The 20209-nt window shown below is 34.4% G+C and overlaps 4 protein-coding genes across 10 annotated transcripts; 2 read left to right on the top strand and 2 right to left on the bottom strand.

Moving 5' to 3' along the window:
• Positions 1-1184: 1184 nt before the first annotated feature.
• Positions 1185-2342, top strand: LOC105194995 (NADH dehydrogenase [ubiquinone] 1 beta subcomplex subunit 10). Its single transcript, XM_026135573.2, has 4 exons — positions 1185-1425; positions 1495-1630; positions 1783-1931; positions 2069-2342. The coding sequence occupies exons 1-4, from the start codon at positions 1344-1346 to the stop codon at positions 2194-2196; spliced, it is 495 nt and encodes a 164-aa protein (XP_025991358.2). The 5' UTR covers positions 1185-1343; the 3' UTR covers positions 2197-2342.
• Positions 2343-2434: 92 nt separating this feature from the next.
• On the bottom strand, positions 2435-14350 carry LOC105194994 (meiosis regulator and mRNA stability factor 1). 6 transcript variants are annotated; one of them, XM_011160161.3, is made up of 25 exons: positions 13852-14350; positions 13194-13547; positions 12855-12998; positions 12502-12786; positions 11807-11973; positions 10887-10984; positions 10590-10800; positions 10198-10363; positions 9841-10039; positions 9671-9753; positions 9441-9572; positions 9192-9341; positions 8710-9108; positions 8291-8466; positions 8023-8195; positions 7718-7929; positions 7489-7639; positions 7235-7410; positions 6762-7145; positions 6482-6685; positions 6074-6344; positions 5627-6000; positions 5459-5554; positions 5036-5366; positions 2435-4897 (listed from the first exon to the last, which is right to left on the bottom strand). In XM_011160161.3, the coding sequence occupies exons 2-25, from the start codon at positions 13506-13508 to the stop codon at positions 4845-4847; spliced, it is 4950 nt and encodes a 1649-aa protein (XP_011158463.1). In that variant the 5' UTR covers positions 13509-13547; positions 13852-14350; the 3' UTR covers positions 2435-4844. The 6 variants fall into 6 exon arrangements, with proteins under 6 accessions (XP_011158463.1, XP_025991355.1, XP_039301781.1 ...); XM_026135570.2 differs by having other exon boundaries at positions 2435-4919; XM_039445847.1 differs by lacking the exon at positions 8710-9108 and having other exon boundaries at positions 13852-14348.
• Positions 14351-14448: 98 nt separating this feature from the next.
• LOC105194993 (inhibitor of growth protein 5) lies at positions 14449-17262 on the top strand. 2 transcript variants are annotated; one of them, XM_039445854.1, is made up of 4 exons: positions 14449-14679; positions 15248-15697; positions 15820-15986; positions 16113-17262. In XM_039445854.1, exons 1-4 carry the CDS (start codon positions 14643-14645, stop codon positions 16212-16214), a joined length of 756 nt encoding a protein of 251 aa, XP_039301788.1. In that variant the 5' UTR covers positions 14449-14642; the 3' UTR covers positions 16215-17262. The 2 variants fall into 2 exon arrangements, with proteins under 2 accessions (XP_039301788.1, XP_011158461.1); XM_011160159.3 differs by having other exon boundaries at positions 14453-14679; positions 15808-15986.
• Positions 17191-19872, bottom strand: LOC105194992 (beta-1,3-galactosyltransferase 6). The gene is made up of 2 exons (XM_011160158.3): positions 18597-19872; positions 17191-17935 (listed from the first exon to the last, which is right to left on the bottom strand). The coding sequence occupies exons 1-2, from the start codon at positions 19313-19315 to the stop codon at positions 17647-17649; spliced, it is 1008 nt and encodes a 335-aa protein (XP_011158460.1). The 5' UTR covers positions 19316-19872; the 3' UTR covers positions 17191-17646.
• Positions 19873-20209: the final 337 nt, after the last annotated feature.

Consider the following 20209-nt stretch of genomic DNA (forward strand, 5'->3'; position numbering starts at 1 on the left):
GTAGATCGATAAGTAGATAAATAATAAGTAGTCTGTTTTATTTGCTTATTTTATACTTATTTTCTAGGATTTTAGTGGTTTTATATAAAAAAATTAGAAGATTAGATGGAAAGGTTTATAGCGTCTCACCATATTTTTATGTTTAATATGTATATTTTTAATAAGGATGTATATTATTTAATGTTAAATTATTATTCTATAAATAATAATGAGAGACATATTTCGTTGAGATGCTAGAAAAATCATAAAAACAGCCAAGAGATTAATTCCGTATCATAAGATAGGTTAGGAGAGAGTTCAGTTTGCAGTCATTCCGGGAAGAAATCCGGGATTTCGGGCTCGAGAAATCGCTCCTGATACGCGGGGATCATGCAGAGCAAAGAGGTAGCAGGAAGTAAACTAGTACTTACCCCGTTTTATTCACTTTCTACTTTACCGACTCTCGATGACTACACTCGATTATCTACAGCGCCGTCATCGAGAGTCGGTAAAGTAGAAAGTGAATAAAATGGGATAAGTACTAGTTTACTTCCTGCTACCTCTTTGCTCTGCATGATCCCCGCGTATCAGGAGCGATTTCTCGAGCCCGAAATCCCGGATTTCTTCCCGGAACGACTGCAAACTGAACTCTCTCGTCAACCATCTTATAATACGAAATTAATATTTTGGCTGTTTTTATGATCTCTTCAGCATCTCAACGAATGCGGAATATGTTTTTTGCTATTATTTAATAATAATTTAATATTAAATAATATACATCCTTATTAAAAATATACATATTAAACGCAAAAATATGGCAAGACGCTATAAACCTTTCCATCTTTTAATTTTTGACGTAAAACCGTAAAAGAATCCTAGAAAATAAATACATAATGGGCTAATACAACAAACCAATCTACTAATTTTTATTTTAATCGTTTGAAATTCTGAGATGGTATTATAATAGAGAAACAAAAAATATGGAAGGAATTGTTACAATAAGGTATAACAAAAACTAAAAATTTGTATTTCGTTTTTTTATTAAAGAATTAATAGCAAAGGATTAACAACGTTGTAAATGCAGATTTGTACTATAGCAGCACAAAAAACACAAATTCGATACTTTTAAGAATACAAAAATTAAAAAAAAAAGTTTGTTTTAAAAGCAGAGAATCTGTGTGTAATTAAAAAATATTTTATTCGTGCACTTTTTGCATACGCATATGGTAACAGCGCATGATCAGTTGGTTCATGCATTCACATGCATGGCGCATGATCGTACAACGACGTGTTTGCATGTAGAGATATTTTCACGTGAAAAATATTAATTGTTATTGTCGATTTTCCCAATTCGGTTTAAAACGATGGCGGAAAAGGACAACATTGTTCACAAACTTTTTAACACTTTATTCTACATACTGGACACTCCAGTCACCTATGTTCGAGGTATTATCTAATCGTTTTGGTTATGTTGTCCCTCGGAGTCTTCTGAACAAATATCCTTTTTCTGTGCAGAAAAATTCGTAGTGCCGAATCAAAAGAAATATCCGTGGTATCATCAGCAATATCGTCGCGTGCCGACGATCGACGAATGTTACACAGACGACGTGGTTTGTTATACCGAGGCAAATTGTCAATTCTTACGCGATAAGTAAATTCAAATTTTATGAAATATTAGAAATAGAAAGCGAAGGGTAGCATCCACGAAATTGATGATATTGACTGTAGTCAATATTTGCGGGATAATCACGTTACAAACGATTAATTCCACCCTTTCTAACGTCTTCTTTTTTTCTTTTTCAGATCAGTGGAAGATGAAATTCTAATGATTCTAAGAAGTCGATATGAACAGTGCGCCTTCTATCACGGTGCCTATTCGGGTGACGATGATAATATGTGTGGGCATTTGAAGAAAGCTTACGAGGATGCAGCTGTTAATTGGTTCATAAAATGTGAGTGCACATCTATCATAAGAGTTATGGTATAAAAATTATAGAAACAGTAAGAACAAAAAAAACTGTTTATTTTGACACAAAGAGAACTGCAAACTGAGCTATAGCTACTCAAATCTATTTTCTTAACTGTGCAGATGGTGAAATGGGAATATCTTTAAATGTGAAAAATGCATATATGAGGCAGAAACATCGTTTGATCTGGGAGCGCCGTCATGGGCCAGTAGGTACTGGTATGAAAGACCAACAAACAACCGCAGCGTAGCAATTCACAGGGCAATCGTAGATGACAATTTAATGGCAAACGCATTCGTATATTATGGTCTGAATCGCAGGTTTGCTTAACGTGTACAGACGTGTTGTGATTTAAGAAAACGACGGGATAATAAAAATAATTTATCAAAATTTTAATCTCTTATCTCTCATTTGCAATCTCTGTAATAATCCGTATCTTATAAATGATGTAAAACAGCGCTCTCGCATCGACAGCAAATCTCTGAATATTGCATGAATCAATCTTTCTTTTTATTCCTTCATTGTACAATATATAAAAAGATTATACCTATTGTACATGTATATCAAATTAATTTATGAAATACTCATTTAGACACGATTCCATCGATGATTTATACATTACAATTTCTCTTGTTATTATGATAAAATCATCTTATATATATGTATATGATTTCATTTACAGTTTTTCGTTTAAGTTTCAATTAGATTAATCATCCATCATTTAGAACATTAAAGCAAATCGAGTGTGCAATAAAACTTATTAGGCATTTAGAACATAAGACAACCTCGCATAGTGTATCTTACATAATGACATAAACGCAGTATTACACACAAAATGTCTCTGATTAAACGAATTAAAAGTTTTCTCTCACAGATACGTACGCACGGAAATTCTTTTACGCAGGTATAAAATACAATAGGATTCATTATTATCCATAAATATACACATAACGAAACTATTTCTTTTAATAGCAATAAATTAACAAAATAAAAAAAAGTCACTACACGAATACTACACGATTCTCGTAACTATCTAATACCCGAGATGCCCAGTTATCATTCAACTGTACCGCGAATTTTCCAGCGATTCAATTCGCGGAGATAGCACAATCATTATATATTTCTAATCCTCCAAGTTTTTTTTTTAAATAGCGTAAATTTGGCAAACTAGTATCGCATAAAACTTTGAATCCATTCTAGCTATAATTCTAGTATACAATCCAATTGTATACTAGATTCTACAATGGATTTCAAGTTTTATGCGATACTAGTTTGCCAGATTTACCGTAATACGCTATTTTATCTCTTTACGCTATAAATTATTACACCATCCATGTCATATTTACAATGAGCATGAAGATTAAAAGTGAGATCATCACGCATTCATTTTCTTCTGTACAATTCAAAATGAGTTGCATTCTTATTATACATCTTATATTACGTACTTAACATATCAGCAGAACGTAAAAATATATTAGGCAGAGTCACAGGGTATACCCGTCATCGTTCTTCAAATGAAAGAAAAAAATGGGGAAAGATATTGTGCAACGGCTGCTCCAGAGATATTCGGTTCAAATTTTTATCTTTCCTCCTTTTGAATAAAATTTACATGATACTTATCGCTAATACTTATTTATTACCGAACAAATCTGTCTCAACGATCTTTGTTAAAAATTTATCTCTGCACCTCATTACATTATATCTTTCCGATTCTGCCATACAATTAGCACTCAATCTCAAAACATCGAAGATTTTTCATCGATAAAATTATTTCTTCATTACGTATTGTGAAAATCGCGTGGCAATTCGTAACAGCGTATCACTCCAATTTACACGTATCTGTCATCACTCATTCACATGACACATTCGTAAAATTATACATTGAGCAGTAAAAAATGTATCAATGGTGAATTGGAGAGAAATTCGTAAGACAAGTTAAGATAAATAACTGAAGGTGCATGGTAGACAAGAGAATTTCGCTTATCTTGTAATTGGCAACAATTATACGTAATATCTTTTTCGGACATATAGTATGTTATATGAATTACAACTCACATTGTCTTTGACAATGTGAACGTAGGCAAATCGAAAGAAGCTTTTTAACAATAATTTATTTACAAATGAAAATAGTTAATGCTTATACTTGATGATTATGGAATCTAGTCTAATAATCTCCTAGTTTCGTTTAACAAATGTAAAACAAAAAAGGAACGGATATAAAAATTATATTTTTTTCATGATATGTATATCGTTAACTAGTCGAAACAATCAAGTAAAAATTGATTGTAAATTTGATACAAACGTAAAGATTAAAATAATATCAAATGATATATATTATTAATAAAAAAGTTAGATGCGATATAAAAAGATCTAAATATAATTCACAGATAAACCGAGCCACGCTTCTCATGTGTTACTGAAAGATTATTAATTATTGCCATTCCAAAAGCTCCCTTCGTGGTATAATATTTACTATCATCGCTTCTTTTTATACCCTATATCACAGTATGAAAAATGCTACATGTTTCCTAACCGTTAGCACATGTCACTCGATATAAACATCGCACGCATTTCTTATTACGATCCCGATCATATCAATCATATATCTACTCGATGTATATTTTCATACTTTTTGAAAATAATTCGTGCTATAATCGCTTTCCTCCGGTTTGCATATACATTCAATCTACACAGATCTATTGTAAATTTTGAATATAAATAAAGTATGGTACCTACCATCCATGGAATAGTATATAGGTAATTTAATCCATTTTAGATAAAGATCTTACTGAAGTCTACTTGAAGTGTGAAATTTGTTGTTGTCGTGAAGAAATCGATTAAACACAATCTGATTTTGATCCTGGGCTTTTTAATATCTCTCCTTTGCATGATCTCTGCTTATGGCTCGATCGGCTGATTGAATTGGGCCGCCAGACGTCTCTTGCCTTTAACTAGCGAGATAAATATAGTTTCCTGATATTTTAAAGCAAATAAGTATACATATACAATAATAATAATTTTACAAAATATTGGTTGATACACGAAAGAGAATTTTTATTTTTTTTATTTTTAATAATGTAGCTACTTACAATGTTTACTAGAAGTGCTATAACTGTCGCTGCTCTCATCATCGTCGATAACATCTTCGTTTTCGGAACTAGCAAGATTAAGCAACCTCGCGTTAGTGGCAATCTTTTTCTGATTATCCACCAATATTTTCTTCTTAGGTGTTAGCGATAAGGAAGGAAGTGGCAACTCCGATGGGTGTGGTGCAATAACAGGCTTAGGATAATAAGGAGAGGTAGGCGGATACAACGGATTAGCAGCAGCGGGCAATAGATTTTTAGTCGGTGATAGCAAATTCGATATACCGTCACCGGACAACATTTGATTCCAGCTTGGTAAAGTTAATGGAGGGACCTGAAAGGGAACAGATGGATTAACAAACTATTTATATAAGATATAAATATATCTTGTATAAAAATATATATCCGATAGAAAAAGAAATGTACCTGTACATTCGTGGAATGTTCATCTTGTGAATAGGTAAATTTTGTTGGAGACATCCACAGTGAAGATTTCCAGTGTTCTTCCTTGCACATGACATCCTGCAAAAATGATAAATCAATAGTTTTGGTCATCATATCATGACAAATTATAAATGATAATTAAAATAATACCTCGGGTGGGGAATCGGGTTTAGGTGGCGGTGGAGGGAAATTACGCATTATCGGTGTGCGCATCAAGCTGTTTAAGAGGCTTTCACCGCCGCTTTCCAGAGCTGGCCAGTTATTCGAGCGTTTTTCCGAATTCGGTAAGTTCTTCCAATGCTTGTCACAAGTCTCCGACCATACAGCTTTGTCATCTTTTGCTTTCCAAGAATTAACATTTGTCAATTGATCGAGCCATTTCTCGTGATCATCCATCGTGCTCAAAGCGTTGGGAACATTTACGCGACAGGAAATATCACTTTCAAATGAATCGTTGCTAGAATCTGTATCGAGATGAGATGATATCGATTTGTGTACCAGTGGCACAAAAAAACCGACAGAAGCTTAAAAGAACAATTCAAATTAATAAGATATCGACGAGTATATAAAAGAAATTGTACTTTAATTATTTATTACCGGCTAGCTTTTTATTCAAGTAGATAATCGTTTCTTTTTTCCGTGTCTCTTTTATCGTTACAGTGCAAGGTAAGGCTTGTAAAAGTGCAGTTATTGTTGGAAAACCATATTGTGCAGGTTTACAAGGTGAGCCTATGATATTCAAGTATGATACATCAAACTGCGATAAATTTAATGTACCATTGTAATTCATCATTACAAGATGAAGCTCACAAGCAAAGCGATGCAATGGTGTCAGCTCGATGACTTGTTCGTTATTTACCACTGTAAACTGTAAAACATATTTTTAAAATATGATACACATGAAAAAAATGCTTTGGATCGTTCAGAGCATGATTTTGATCGATTAATTTTAATGGCATTGTGAACGATAATAGATCGCTCCTCTCGCATTAAATTTATGCGTACCCGAACAACATTTGCCAGATTTTTTTTTAAGTCGTCTAGATTACATTGCTTCGAATAATATTGAAAGTATTGTTGCACAAATTCTCTGGTAGGCATTCTATGTTGGGGCTGGCCCATTAATATGCGCCGGCATTGGAGAATTGTTTGCTGCAAATGTGATTTGTCTATTGTGATGATAGCTGGTCCTGTAGCCAAATCTATGACCTGCGATAAAAGTGAATTCAAACAATATTCTCAATTAAGGCGTTACTAATTAATCGATTGTAGATGCTGCGATTACCTGAACGGTATCTCCAAGCTTTTGCATAAGTTGCAACATCGAACTGCAGCCGAACAATTCGGGACGTAACGCGTAGCCGAATTGATGTTGGAACATTTGTGCGATGCTCGAAACGTTTAGGCCACTTTTGGCGCGCATCACCAATTTCAATATCTGTTCGGAGAGAACTTTAAGACCCTCTTTCTTGGTCAAAGATATCTGTCTCTCGCCTCCGTTTACTTCCTCGATCTTAACTACATCGGGGATTGCTTCGAACAATTCGATCAATTTGGTGAATCCGTAATCTGATACGCGGCATTGATGGCCAAAGTGATGATGATAAGAAGGTACAAATTTGTTGAACTGCATTCTACATTGTGGAGCGTGTTGCAGTAGCTCGATCACCTGTTAAATTACAAGGATTTATTTTAATAGCGCTTAAATTTCGTAGAATTTCCTCAAAATCTATCAAGTAATTTATTATTCGTGCAAACCTCCTTAGCGAACAATTTCGTTCGTTCGATTTCTTCAGCAGTTTGCTCGCGTTTGGGAATGGCTATCATTTTATCACCATCTTCCAAAGGAGTTACGACAACCGTGTTCTCGGACACTTCACCGAGAATATCCTCGATATCACATACACCGTAATCCACGATGTCCCAAGGTTTTGCTGGAAAAAAATTTACATGTTCTAATTATCTATCTTTAAAAAATAACTATGAAGAATGTGTCACAAAATTATTGGTACCTATTACTCGGTTATAAACGTTTGGAAATTCTGAAAGTGCCACTTGTTTGCTCGCTTTCGATTTCAGTACTCGCAATAAATCCGAGGTAAATCTACGTACTTGAGCACGATGCGATAACGTAACCACACGCTTATTGCCCTCTCCCATTACCTGGAAGAAATACGCAAAAATTAGCGGATTATTCAACAATTTAACATTCATTCGGAACGTGCCATTTAATGTACGTACTTGTACAGTGTGCGTAAGTGCCTCTAACAGATCTATTAGTTTAGTAAACCCGTAATCGGCAACTCTGCACTGACGTCCGAAATGATGGTGATAAGCTGGTATAAATCGATTAAAGGGTAACTGGCAGTGTGGAGCGGTTTTCAAAAGATCAACCAGTTCGCGGCTGAAAAGAGCTAGTTGATTCGCAAGTGGTGGACTCACACACTTAGTTTCTGAAAAGAGTTATATAACTTTTGCACAATCTCAAACAATATATTTTATAGATACTCAACTAATTCTGATAATATATTACAAAATAATTTTACCATCGTGATTATTTTCATGATCCTTTTTCCCTATCCACACAATATACTTCACGCTACCGATATCTTGTCTCAATTCGACACATGATAAGCAGGCTACTAAATGTTCTAAAGGTACACCATTCTCTATGATTTCTAATTGTTCTTTGAATTCTGCCTCATAACAGTTTGGTAAACTGAAATTATTTAATAGATTGTAACGTATGTATCTTAAATTAATATCATAATTCTATTGCAGTGTATACAAAATTTAACATTAATAAAAAAATACCTTGGCAAGGGTAGAATGCCATTGTGCGACGCTAGTAATTGTTGTACACGAGACTCGAGAAGTTTCAAAGAGATCTTTACATTCGGTAAGGATGCCATTTCTTGTTCCGCCCAGCCTTTATCAGACAACGGTTTCGAGGTATGCATCGTGCAATACGGCAACTTGACTTGTCCATCCTACAAACATTATTAACATGTCTTACATCTATAAAATATACGATTTTCTACCATAAAAAAGAATAATAAATTAATTCAGGATAAATCGCTTTAGAGTATGATCAAAGCTTCTCGACGATAACGGGAACTATAGTGTAGTTCTACCATCATTGGAAAAGCTCAGACTCGGCATCTCTGTCATCATTTTTACGAATGCTACAAACAACACACGTGAAACAAGAAATATATCGTATTGTCGCGCACCTGTATCGTATTACTAAAGCAAGGCGACGGCGTATTTCTATGATCCGGATTGAGTGAAACCATTCTGCCGCTCGGATCTTCAGTGATTACGCATACGTCTCTCATCTTGTAGAGTTCCGACACGCTTATAGAGATCATAAACCGACTCTCGTACATCTCGCGGAATTTGAATAGCGGTAGTTTGTGTCCCGGGACTTCTTGCAAAAGCATTACGATTTGCGCTCGAATAAGTTGCAAATTTGGTCCACCGACATGAGCATAAGATATCAAAATGCGCTTGTAACCTATTTTACGGCGATGTAATTGCGAGATCGCATACTGTGCGTCTGATAATGAAGGTACTTTGACACTAGCACCGTAATTACCGTCCGATTGCATAAATACAGAAATATGACAGTTCTAGAATAGAAAAGAAACATATCTCTACAATAAATCAATTGTACATAAATTATAACTTTTTCAATAAATAAATAGTCACGTACCGAAACATGTTCCCTGAATATAGATAAAAGAATTTGCTTCATGTCTCTCATATCAATGTTTTGATCTAAATTTGTTACTTGTAATTCGATGGGTATATTAATGCCATTATTCGTACTATGTCCGACGCGATTATTAGGATTTAAAAAGTTCTAGAGAAGAAAAGAGCAAGAGAGAATAAATTAAAAGTAAGAAAGTATAAATTAAATAAATAAATCAACACTGGGTAACAGTACACAAAAAAAAAATACCTCTACTTCTTCGTTTTCTGCATCACTTAGATGCGACCGTGATGTTTGATTATGTTGTCCTGTCCTTTGTAACATATTATTTTCGTAAGGTGATGGTGTTTTATTGTTTCGTGTAGAAACTTGCTGCTGATTCTAAAACAAAAAAACAAAAAAAAGGAAAACATCCGTTTGTTTTAACATTCTTTTTTTTTCAATATGTTAGATGAACAAAAAAAAAATTATGTTTGTACCTGACCGTGCCATGAGCTTTTTTCTCTAGTCGGTGCATCGTACAGTGGAGATGGGCTACGTCGTTTGAAAGAATTGGATTGCACTATTTCAACAATATATAATATTAATCGTTATACGCGATAGATTTGAAATAACATATAATAACATGAAATTGATTTCAAATTTTTACCATTATAATTAAGTGGAACAGCTAATGAATTGTTGTACGATTGCCGTCCTCCAAGCCATTCGGCAGCATGAAGAAATGCACCGTGTGTACCTCTGATGCGCCTAAGACCTTCAGGAGTATGAGCAGTTGTGGCAACAGCAACATTATCCCGAGCCTGCGGGATGTGAGCTCGTTTACTTAAAGTTTTGGACTTTTCCGCCTTGAAAATAAAATTAAACAATCGTTTAGCACGTTATACAAGTGTTGTAAACAATGAGTAAACTAATTATAACAAATTACAGATAACGATGAGACAGTATAATCGAATATCATAATAATAATATCTAAGTAAATTTAAATATTCTAAATAAAACTAACTTTATACTGTTCTTCCCATATATGGCCATATGATTGAGGGCTTGGCCCAATCGGCCAAATTAAATTTGGTGACTGCACTCTAGTAAGATCGTTGTATGGCCTATTAAAAGCTACATCGCCACTACTCACATATCTTCCAAAATATATGGGAGGTTGCTGTATCAATCTATGAAAACATAAAAACATTAAAATTAAATTTTCATTATAATCTTATAGTGAATACAAAATTTCTCCCATATTGTATATCAGATAAGATCAAAAAGGATCACAGCCCGAATCAGCAAGGATAAAAATCTACTCGTGACTCTAGGACTCGTTCTCGGATTATCCATCATTGTAAAGATATCGTGTTAATTCACCAGGTAAGATTTAACAAAATTACACAAACTGACCCTGATGGTGGACCATTGATGGGTGCACAATGGGGATTGAAAGGCGGATAGGCACCCACTACAGACGATGAAGATTGATAATGCGGATATTGGAGGGTTCTTGTCCCTAACACAGAGGCACTAGCAGTATACATTTGCTTGGAGCTATTTTGCTTGGAATCAGTAACAATTTCCGATTCACTGACTGCTCTGCTTCGAGTTACAATATTTCCTGAAAAAATATTATTAATTACAATAAGTTTATTGACGATGAATCAAATCTTTTCCTTCGCTTTGCTAGGATTTAAACAAACGTACCTAGATTTTTGGCGATTATATTCCCTTTTTCTTTCCCAAGATATCTTACAAATATTTTTGAGCCAAAAACATATTCTCCTTCCATACGTTTCTGAGCCCTAACAAAAATAAAAAAAAAGAAATAAAAACAAAATCACATTGTTATTATACAGTTCGTTGACAAGTAATTCTACTTATAAATGACCTTGTTGATCATGACAATGTACAAGCATCTAGATGCAAATCGATTATAAGAGTGATTAATAATTAATTATTCAAAATTTTATTCTAAATGGATTTAATAGGAAATGCATAAATGGAAAATGGCAAATGTATAAAATATATTGCAAATAAAATCAACATTTTTGGATATTAAACAGTATAAATTTCTTTGATAATGGCGACACAATAGACTTACCACGAGCAGAAATAAAATCGTCACTCAACATTATGATATTGAACATTTAAATAAAAAAAAAGAAAAAAAAATAATAAATACTCGATAAGACATATATTATTCTAAATAATTTCACTATAACAAATCCTAATATGTGCTTATATATGTGACCATATTACACGATGTTCTTTGATACCGCTACGTTCGTTACTGTCCGTTATTTCGAATCGACCCTATTTATGTTTTCATCCCTGCTACATCTGTACATGGTAAAGGAGGCATACAAGATTGTTTTTCATGCCTTTTTTCTATATACACAATCCGATGGTAGAACGAAGAATGTGAAAGGCTGATTTGCACGACATTTAGGCGGGTTATTTAAATAAGGATTAATATATAGATAAGCTAGGAAACGAACAAAATATATAGAAACATAAATTTTAATAAAGTTTTTCAAATTTTAAAGTCTTCGAGAAACTCTAATTTACTCTAAGAAATATATCTACTTGATATCTATAATGATCAGAATTAATAAAATATATACCTGTCTGCAGAACTGTGCGACGTAAAGCGTACAATGGCAGTATTTGACTGGACATCTATCACGCGACCACCGCAATTCTCAGACAATTGCTTAAGACGACGCTTAATGACATTAACATCCATTTCATCAGGAAGGTTACTAATTAGAAGATCATAGGATTCATTACCCTGAAAGTGTTAAATTACATTTAATGGTAACAGGTAATTTGGGAATGTATTCATGCAGACAGATTATGTGTCGGTAAATTCCAACATTATACAGGTATCATCAAAGTAGTTAATTTGTATTTTATAAAATCTTTGTTAATATTATGGAATTACACAAATTGGTAAATGTAATAAAAATATGAAAATTAAATTTATTCCTTGGTATTTTTATAAAGTAAGGATTACAAGACCTAATACATATATATCTCTAAATATGTGCCAGTTGAATCATTAAAGTATATCTCTACTGTCTACGCTACTGGAAGTGAATCTAAATCATACGTGAATTGGGATGTACAAAGTATGCTACAAACAAATATACACACAAGACAAAATATTCAGAAATAAAGAGTAAAAAAAAAAATAAATGTGCTCTAAATATTGTTTATTAAATAAATACATAAAAAGAGTGAGATAATTTATATTAGCAGCTTTTTGAATTGAAATTCCCTTATTGATATTATTGTCATCACATACCAGTCTTCATACCTTTGGTGGAGGTCTGGACGGCAGTGGCTCCGTGAGCTCCATAAAGTCATAATGTTCATTGGCGCATAATATTAATGCTTCTGAGGTATTCTTTTTATGAAGCAATATCACATGAATCTTTTTCCTATGACGTAGATCACTGAGATCAGCGGCAAAATTAATGTCGCCGGATATTAGGATTATAGCCGCTGGGCTGCCATGGATGTCGGCGAATCTTCTAATGGTCTGTTTAAGCTTCTCGTCTGCAGCATTCTTGCATGTAGCAGCTACATGTATTAAATTAACCTAGTAAATATAGAACATTAGAGACTCGATAAGTGAATAAGTGTTATTGCAAAAATTGTGATTTTTACCTGAGCGTCGTTCAGTTCCTGTATAATTTGGCTATTCTCCTTCTGAACGTCACAAACCACAATAAATTCCGCCTCTCTATAGCCACTAAAAAATTTGTCCCTAATTAATTGCGTAACTGCTATGGCGGATCTACCTTTAGGAACCTACAATATAATTGCACAAATATATTTTTTAATGGTAAAATTTTTTCAAGGATCTTAATTAGCGGCAGATTAGTTCTCGAGTCTCTTGAGAAATCCTCCATCTTATAGTCAAACAATATGTTTGTAAAATTTGTTTTACAACAAAAATATTCTACAAGAATCTCTTCCTTCAAATAAAAGATATATCAAACCAACCTGACAATTCTCGATGTCCCAAAATACACCAATGGGTGGAAGATGATTTGATGTACTCGACATCTTAGCTGGACTATCGTAACATAGAAGAGAGCAGTCATGTCTGCAATGGCTAAATGACAGAGAACCGGATGCCTTGGCATCTACCGTAGATCCACAATCTTCCTCTGGTTCACACAGTGAACTATTGGGCAGAACTGGAGAGAAGTGTTTTTGCTCAGATAACAGCTGTATCAGCTTTTCATTAAGACCCTCTATCTCGTCGTTATCTTCCATACAGGAGGCACGGTAATCAGGAGATTTCTCGCTAGCCATGTGGTTCACAAATTGTCTAATAAGATTCTAATGTATGGACTGAAATTAAATAAAAAGTCAAGATGAACAGAACATAAGATAAAATTGATAATATTATGTATTATTTCATTGATTATAATTAAACTTTAATAAACAACATAAATCGCGTAAATACCTTTACACCTCGCGTGAATAACCATTTTCACAAAATAAATTGTAATAGTAAAGAGTAGAAAAGAAAAGAGAAATGTATTATGAAAATATCTAAAGCGAATTTCTATCAGAGTTTAAATTGTCGCGTGCGAGTCACGCATCGCCAAACTTAACTCAAAAACGCTGGAGGAGGAAGAGTTTGGCGCGTTACCTGAGGAGTTCAGCCATCGTTCCATCGCTTCCTATGCAGCATCAGGCAAAAACGCGGCAACCGGCGTAATGAGATACCAAGCAAGTAAAACATTCCAGAAGCAAGTCATATGTGAGCACATAGGTCAGAAAAGTCCATTTCCGATCCTTGTCCGCCGTAGTCGAGCTTGAATCTGGAAAACGTACGCGTTTTCCGTTTTGCGATTTTTCCTAGTTTTCCTTCTTTCAATCCTCTGTCTCTCTCTCTCTCTCCCTTTTTATCTGTCTTCCTGTGCGATGGTGATGTAAAAAACACGCTCAAAAGCTGCATTTACATCGCACGACTGGTAAAGGCCGACCTCACATGACTCGTATAGTTGTGTGAAATGTGCAAGAAAATAACTCGTGGATATAATATTAACCAATCCGGAGTGAAGAGCCGATCCCATCATGATCTCCAATTGCGAGAGAATTTATGAATTGTCAACTGCCAAATTTAAAATTGATCATCTCTAACCTATAACCTATAACCTAACATTTTAATTATTTTACTTTAAATTTTAAAGTTTAAAAAAATAGTGATTATTCTTTAGGAGCCTCACTTTCAATTTTGATTGGTATTGGTTGGCATCCATGACAGTCATGGCTGCCATATTTTTATCTGTGTACGTTATCTGAGAGATTGTTGTCGATTGTCATCGAGCGAATTTTTATCCTGCCATTATTTTTCGTCGATTCGTAAAAAAGTTTTTCATTAAGAAAGCATTTACACAAACAATTCTTATTGTTTCCTAAAAATATAACACAATCGTCATGACGACCGCGTTGTATCTGGAGCACTATCTCGACAGTGAGTACTGATGTTGTAGATGAATGCTATTTCTTCCGTTCTGTTGCTATTCTTCCTTTTATGATGCAAGAAAAGAATGAAAAAACATTTAAAAAAGAATATACTCCGATGATGTATGAACGCATTTTCTTATTTTTATTCGTTTTGCTTTACATACTTTTCTATCTCAATTTTTCTCTATTTCCTAAAATTTTATTTTACTTTTTATCTATGTTTAAATTGTAATTGTAGTTGTATTTATCTTTCAACACAAGTCTGAAAATATAAATGTTTTTTTTTACTGTGGTTGTATCTGAAAAATCTATTGATTTTGTTAGATATTTAAGCTAACCTAATGAAAAGGGAAGAAGAAACTGTATTTTATATCTGGATTTGTTATGAAAAATATAGAACTCAAATTTTTATGTAATTGAATTTTGTTAATGTTGAATTCAACTTTTGTGATCAAGAATTTAAATTTTATATTTAAATTCAAACTTTGTGCTTTTTTACATTTGTGCTTTTGACATGCATAGCAGTCTCTTATTTAATATGACTTGGTAGTAAGATTAATATATGTGTATTACAGGTCTCGAGCATTTGCCAATTGAATTACAGAGGAACTTTACACTAATGCGTGACTTGGATGCAAGAGCACAAGGTCTGATGAAGGACATTGATAAACTGGCAGATGATTACTTGAGGAATATAAAAAAGGATACATCAGAAAAGAGGAAAGAACAACTTGCTCATATACAAAGCCTTTTTAATAAAGCTAAGGAATACGGCGATGATAAGGTTCAACTAGCTATTCAAACTTATGAATTGGTTGACAAGCACATCAGGCGACTCGATTCAGACCTAGCAAGATTTGAGGCAGAGATACAGGACAAAACATTGAATAGTAATAGAGCACAGGAGGAGAGTAATGCTAGTAAGAAGGGTAGAAAGAAACTTAAAGAGAAAGAGAAGAGAAAGAAGGGTACTGCAGCAAGCAGTGAGGATGAGGCTAAGAATGCAAGAAAGAAGCAGAAGAAAGGTATGCCAGACAAATTATTGTAATCGTGCAATTTGCTACTTTTGCTTATTTTGTTAATTCTTAAATATTAATATTCATTACTTCATTATAAATGTATACATTCATATTAGGTGGCTCTGTAGCTTCAGCTTCGTCTACTGGTGCTGTGGGAAGTGGTGCTCAAGTAGATGCAACAGCTCTCGGCCATCCAGCTGATGTTTTGGACATGCCTGTTGATCCTAATGAACCAACTTACTGTCTCTGTCACCAAGTATCATATGGAGAAATGATTGGTTGTGATAATCCAGATGTAAGTTTTAAAAAAATTTTCAAGCTAAGTTTTGTTACATGCTTTTCAAAATGCATTTAATTTTTGTTGGTAATTCGAAGATTATCAATAACAGAGATAATTAATCATTAATATTTTATATTTTAGTGTCCTATAGAGTGGTTCCACTTCGCCTGCGTAGGTTTAACAACAAAACCTAAAGGAAAGTGGTATTGTCCCAAATGTACTCAAGATCGTAAAAAGAAGTAAATCTAGAGATAATTGAATCTGTTGGTTGTCATCCGTTTAAAGAGACTAATGAATAATTTTTTCATGTTGAAACCTTTGATTTCCAAGCACGCGTTGCCGCGCGTTATGACGCGCGTTAAATGGGTGCGTTTGAAAAAAAATGCATGTGATTGAATTTATCTGTAGTAATGTGTGTTTGACACGCGTTATAACTCACAGTAACTCATGCATGGAATTTAGAGGTAAACTGACTTTTGTATAAAAGGACGATAGAAAATTTATGAGATAAAAAGAAAACTGCATTTCCATTGCATCTAAAACTAATAATGAAACTAAGTAATGAAACAATTCTTTCATTTTTGCATGATGTGTATAACAATAAATATTTGATAGGTAAACACAAATCACTATTGCTAAATAATGTATGTAAATAATTTCTTCAAATATAATACAATTGTATTATATAGAAATTAAATTTTTTTTATCACAATAGAACTACATATTGTAAGTTTTTTTATAATAGGAAAAGCCTAGATGTTAAAATGATTAAAATTTATATGTATATAATATTTATATATATATACATATATATATATATGATTTTATTTTTTAATGTATTAAGTAGCCGATAAATGAATTTTTATTATCAGCTTTAGATGTAATGGAAGCACAGTTCAAATATAAATCCATCACAGATGAGAAACGTTTTGAGAATCGGCCATTATCTCGCTATCGCTTCATATATTCTCTTTAATATCACAATAGTAATTTATTAGTAATTATAATAATAATAATGCAACCCATGTTGCATAAGAACCGCTTTACATTTTTGTCATTTTTTTTTTTATACGGCCGTTTCTTGAACATATCTGTGATTTCACTTGGTAATCATCGATTTATAGTTTTAATTAGAGCATTAAATTATTAACGTTATTATATACTGTTTTTATATGTTATAAATGTACATCGTTTTATATATACATGAAGTAAACTCTTGTTAAAGATGAAAAGTGTATTATGAACGAAGTACAGCAATATGATTAAAAAAAATATATTTAGTTCATCGAAACTTATCTTGTCTATGTCTACCTGTTTGTTGCTAAATATTTACAAAATATTTATATACAAGCGCTTTTCAATTAATTATTTAATGGGGTTGCACAATTATATTAAAGTAACAAATAAAATTCAGAAGACGTTTTAATTCTTTGAAGAAATATCGCAAATTTGCTATAATCTTTCGCAACTTTCTTCAATAATATTGTTTAAATTGCTTACTTTTGAACTATGACTATATTTGATTTGATATATAGCTTAATAAAGGTATAAGTTAGAATATAAATAGAATGCTTATATAGCAATTACAAATGTATATAATAAACATGAGAATGTTTTTTGAGCAAGTCATCAAAAAACTGGACTAGAAGTTTACAGAAATATTCTCTCCATCGCGTTAAGGAATGCCGGATTGTCTATTGCAGCACTGACTAGGTGGTGCGGTCCAATTGTACTGATAGCTCATGCGATTCCTAACTTCTTTGGGACACAACGCGCCCCCGGAGGCCTCGTAATACTCGTGCATACTCCTCATATTTTGGATGGTTTGCTTGTGTGTAATTATGTACTGATTGGAGCAGCCGCGTGACCTATATTCCGTATCGAAGCGCACGTCGTGCTTCCTCTCGATGTTCGCCAGCGGTGCCAGCCAAAGACCGACAGACACATCTTCAGAATTGTGCAGCCTGAGACATTGGTATACACAAATTTATTTTACAAAATTAGTAAAAAAGAATTAATCAAGACTAAACATACAAAGTTATATGTTCTTCATTGTAACAAAATCTTTATGTGCAGGACAAAATACCATGAATATCTAAGAAATCTTTTTTTAATAAGAGACTAATCCACCATTTGTTTTTAGTACAGATTTTATCTTTGTTTGGAATAAGATCATATAATGTTTGAATAGTCACTAATGTATTGTACTAGTCAATTAGTAGAACATCTTTCAATTATGTAAGTGACGTTGGAAGAAGAAATTTGCTTCTTATATTACCTTCTAAAACTGCCCTCTGTTTTTTAAAATGTTAACATTTCTTCCAGTCAACTGTAACTGCCTAACTTATATTAGATATCACTGAATCATTGTGAGTCAGTTTTAAAGAACGGAATAAGGATGGATTATCCATTATCTCTTGAAAAGTGTTTCTGCTAGAAAAATAATACAATATTGTATAATCTTATTTTAAACAAAGATAAAATCCGTATTAAAAATAAGTGATGGATCCACCTTTCATTAATAAAATAGTATACTTCTCAGTATGTGTTCACAGTATTGTCTATCTCCTGCATAAAATATACACATTAAATACAAAGTATTTTATACATGATTTGCAATCGTACTTGAGAATGTCCACGTTGTTGGCGACGAACTTGACGAGATTGTAGGACAGGACGTACCCGCCACCCAGGGCATAAGGGAGGTAATAATCACATAGAATCCAATCGGTCTCCTTCCAGGGTCCGCTCCTCTTTACCTGAGCTCGCCCATTGAAGAAGCCCCAATAGAGCTCCCGCCTGGTGCCTTTGCTCTGCCACCTATCGAGCTCCTTTAGGATCTTGTGCACCAGCACGTAAGTATCGTCGTCGCATTTCAGCAAGTAGTCAAAATCGTAATGCTCGTGAACGGCTTTCAAAGCATGCAGGACCTTCTTCGTCAGTGTGCCGTAAGAGTCCTGCAGCCTAGGCAGCAGCAGCAGGTCGTCGAACTTGTTCTTCTCCGACTGCAGGGTATTCCTCTGTTCCGGCAGGATGTCCTGAGTGCCGATGACGAACAAGTATTTCACCATGATGTCGTGCTCGCGACTGGCCAGCCAGGTCTTCCTGATGGTATTACGGCGCTCCAGGTTGTCCGGGTTACTCAGGATTAGAATGATCAGCCTGTAGTGGTGTTTGTTCTCTGGCATCTGCCGGTCCTGCTGGCATCCCCGACCTGGCAGGTAGCGTACGCACAGCAGAACGAAGACCACCACAAGTAGGAACCCGAAGATGTTTGCCCGGGCGAGGAACCTCCGCCGGGCGATCTGGAGCTTGGGCATGAGATCGGATCGCAGGTGCGTCATGAATCAATTTCACGGGGAACCGCGCGCGGGGGAGAACCGCGCTCGCGCGCCTGCCAGATTTCTCCTCGTAAATTTGCGCGACCAGTGCCGTAGCTAGAACGCCGTCGTTCTCCGAATTGCAACATAAATCGCATATACACGTAGATATAATTCAAAAATATAAAATAAATATCAAAATAAAATGGAGATTCGCTGACTTTCGTTACATTTTCCGAACTTCGTCTCCGTCCGCGTCTTCGGTGACATATCGCTGCGAGCCTGTGCGGAAAAGCGTAATTACGAAATATTGACTCGTTTGACAGTGCCGAGATAATTCCGGAATTTAAATTCTCGATTCGTGAGCAACGTCCGCACCGCGAGCATCAGTGATCAGCTGCACTCTGCTGCAGTCAACAATCAGCTGATCTGTGAAACTCCAAAATGACAGGTTAGGGTTAGGTTAGGTTAGGATGTTGACACACGACACGTGCGATATGATGGCAAGTGCGCAAGCTGGAAGCAATTGTATTTGGAGAATACAGAATATTTGAAATATAAAATGTATCAACATATCGAATCTCGATATTGCAAGTTTTTAAATTCCCCCTCTCCTTCTCGAACAACACACTTTTAAAACGCTAGAGAACTAGAGAAAATAATTTTTAATATATTCGCAAATCGCTTTTGCAATACTAATTTCGAATTCGAAGATAAACTCCACGAAGTATAAACGTCCTGCGAAATTTTTGTCTGAAGATTTAGCGTTCGAAGAAATTCGTTTGTGAAGAACAATTTATTGCTGACAAATCAGTGATAAAAGTGATGAGCATTTGCTCAAGGAGATAAGACAAATTCTATTACCGAGGCTCACGGGGAAATTTTTCATCTTTATCAATGTTAAGTACCATTATCCAT

Source organism: Solenopsis invicta, chromosome 2 (genome assembly GCF_016802725.1).
Source record: "Solenopsis invicta isolate M01_SB chromosome 2, UNIL_Sinv_3.0, whole genome shotgun sequence".
Taxonomy (NCBI): domain Eukaryota; kingdom Metazoa; phylum Arthropoda; class Insecta; order Hymenoptera; family Formicidae; genus Solenopsis; species Solenopsis invicta.

Coding starts and splice junctions, on each gene's coding strand:
- LOC105194995 (XM_026135573.2), top strand. CDS start 1,344: ATGGCGGAAAAGGACAACATTGTTCACAAACTTTTTAACACTTTATTC. Junction 1,631..1,782: donor TGTCAATTCTTACGCGATAA/GTAAATTCAAAT, acceptor TTTCTTTTTCAG/ATCAGTGGAAGATGAAATTC. Junction 1,932..2,068: donor TGTTAATTGGTTCATAAAAT/GTGAGTGCACAT, acceptor TTAACTGTGCAG/ATGGTGAAATGGGAATATCT.
- LOC105194994 (XM_011160161.3), bottom strand. CDS start 13,508: ATGGCTAGCGAGAAATCTCCTGATTACCGTGCCTCCTGTATGGAAGAT. Junction 10,364..10,589: donor ATCAATGGTCCACCATCAGG/GTCAGTTTGTGT, acceptor ATGTTTTCATAG/ATTGATACAGCAACCTCCCA. Junction 5,367..5,458: donor AACATTCCACGAATGTACAG/GTACATTTCTTT, acceptor GTTCCCTTTCAG/GTCCCTCCATTAACTTTACC.
- LOC105194993 (XM_011160159.3), top strand. CDS start 14,643: ATGACGACCGCGTTGTATCTGGAGCACTATCTCGACA. Junction 15,698..15,807: donor AAGAAAGAAGCAGAAGAAAG/GTATGCCAGACA, acceptor CATTCATATTAG/GTGGCTCTGTAGCTTCAGCT. Junction 15,987..16,112: donor TTGGTTGTGATAATCCAGAT/GTAAGTTTTAAA, acceptor TTTATATTTTAG/TGTCCTATAGAGTGGTTCCA.
- LOC105194992 (XM_011160158.3), bottom strand. CDS start 19,315: ATGACGCACCTGCGATCCGATCTCATGCCCAAGCTCCAGATCGCCCGG. Junction 17,936..18,596: donor AACAACGTGGACATTCTCAA/GTACGATTGCAA, acceptor CCAATGTCTCAG/GCTGCACAATTCTGAAGATG.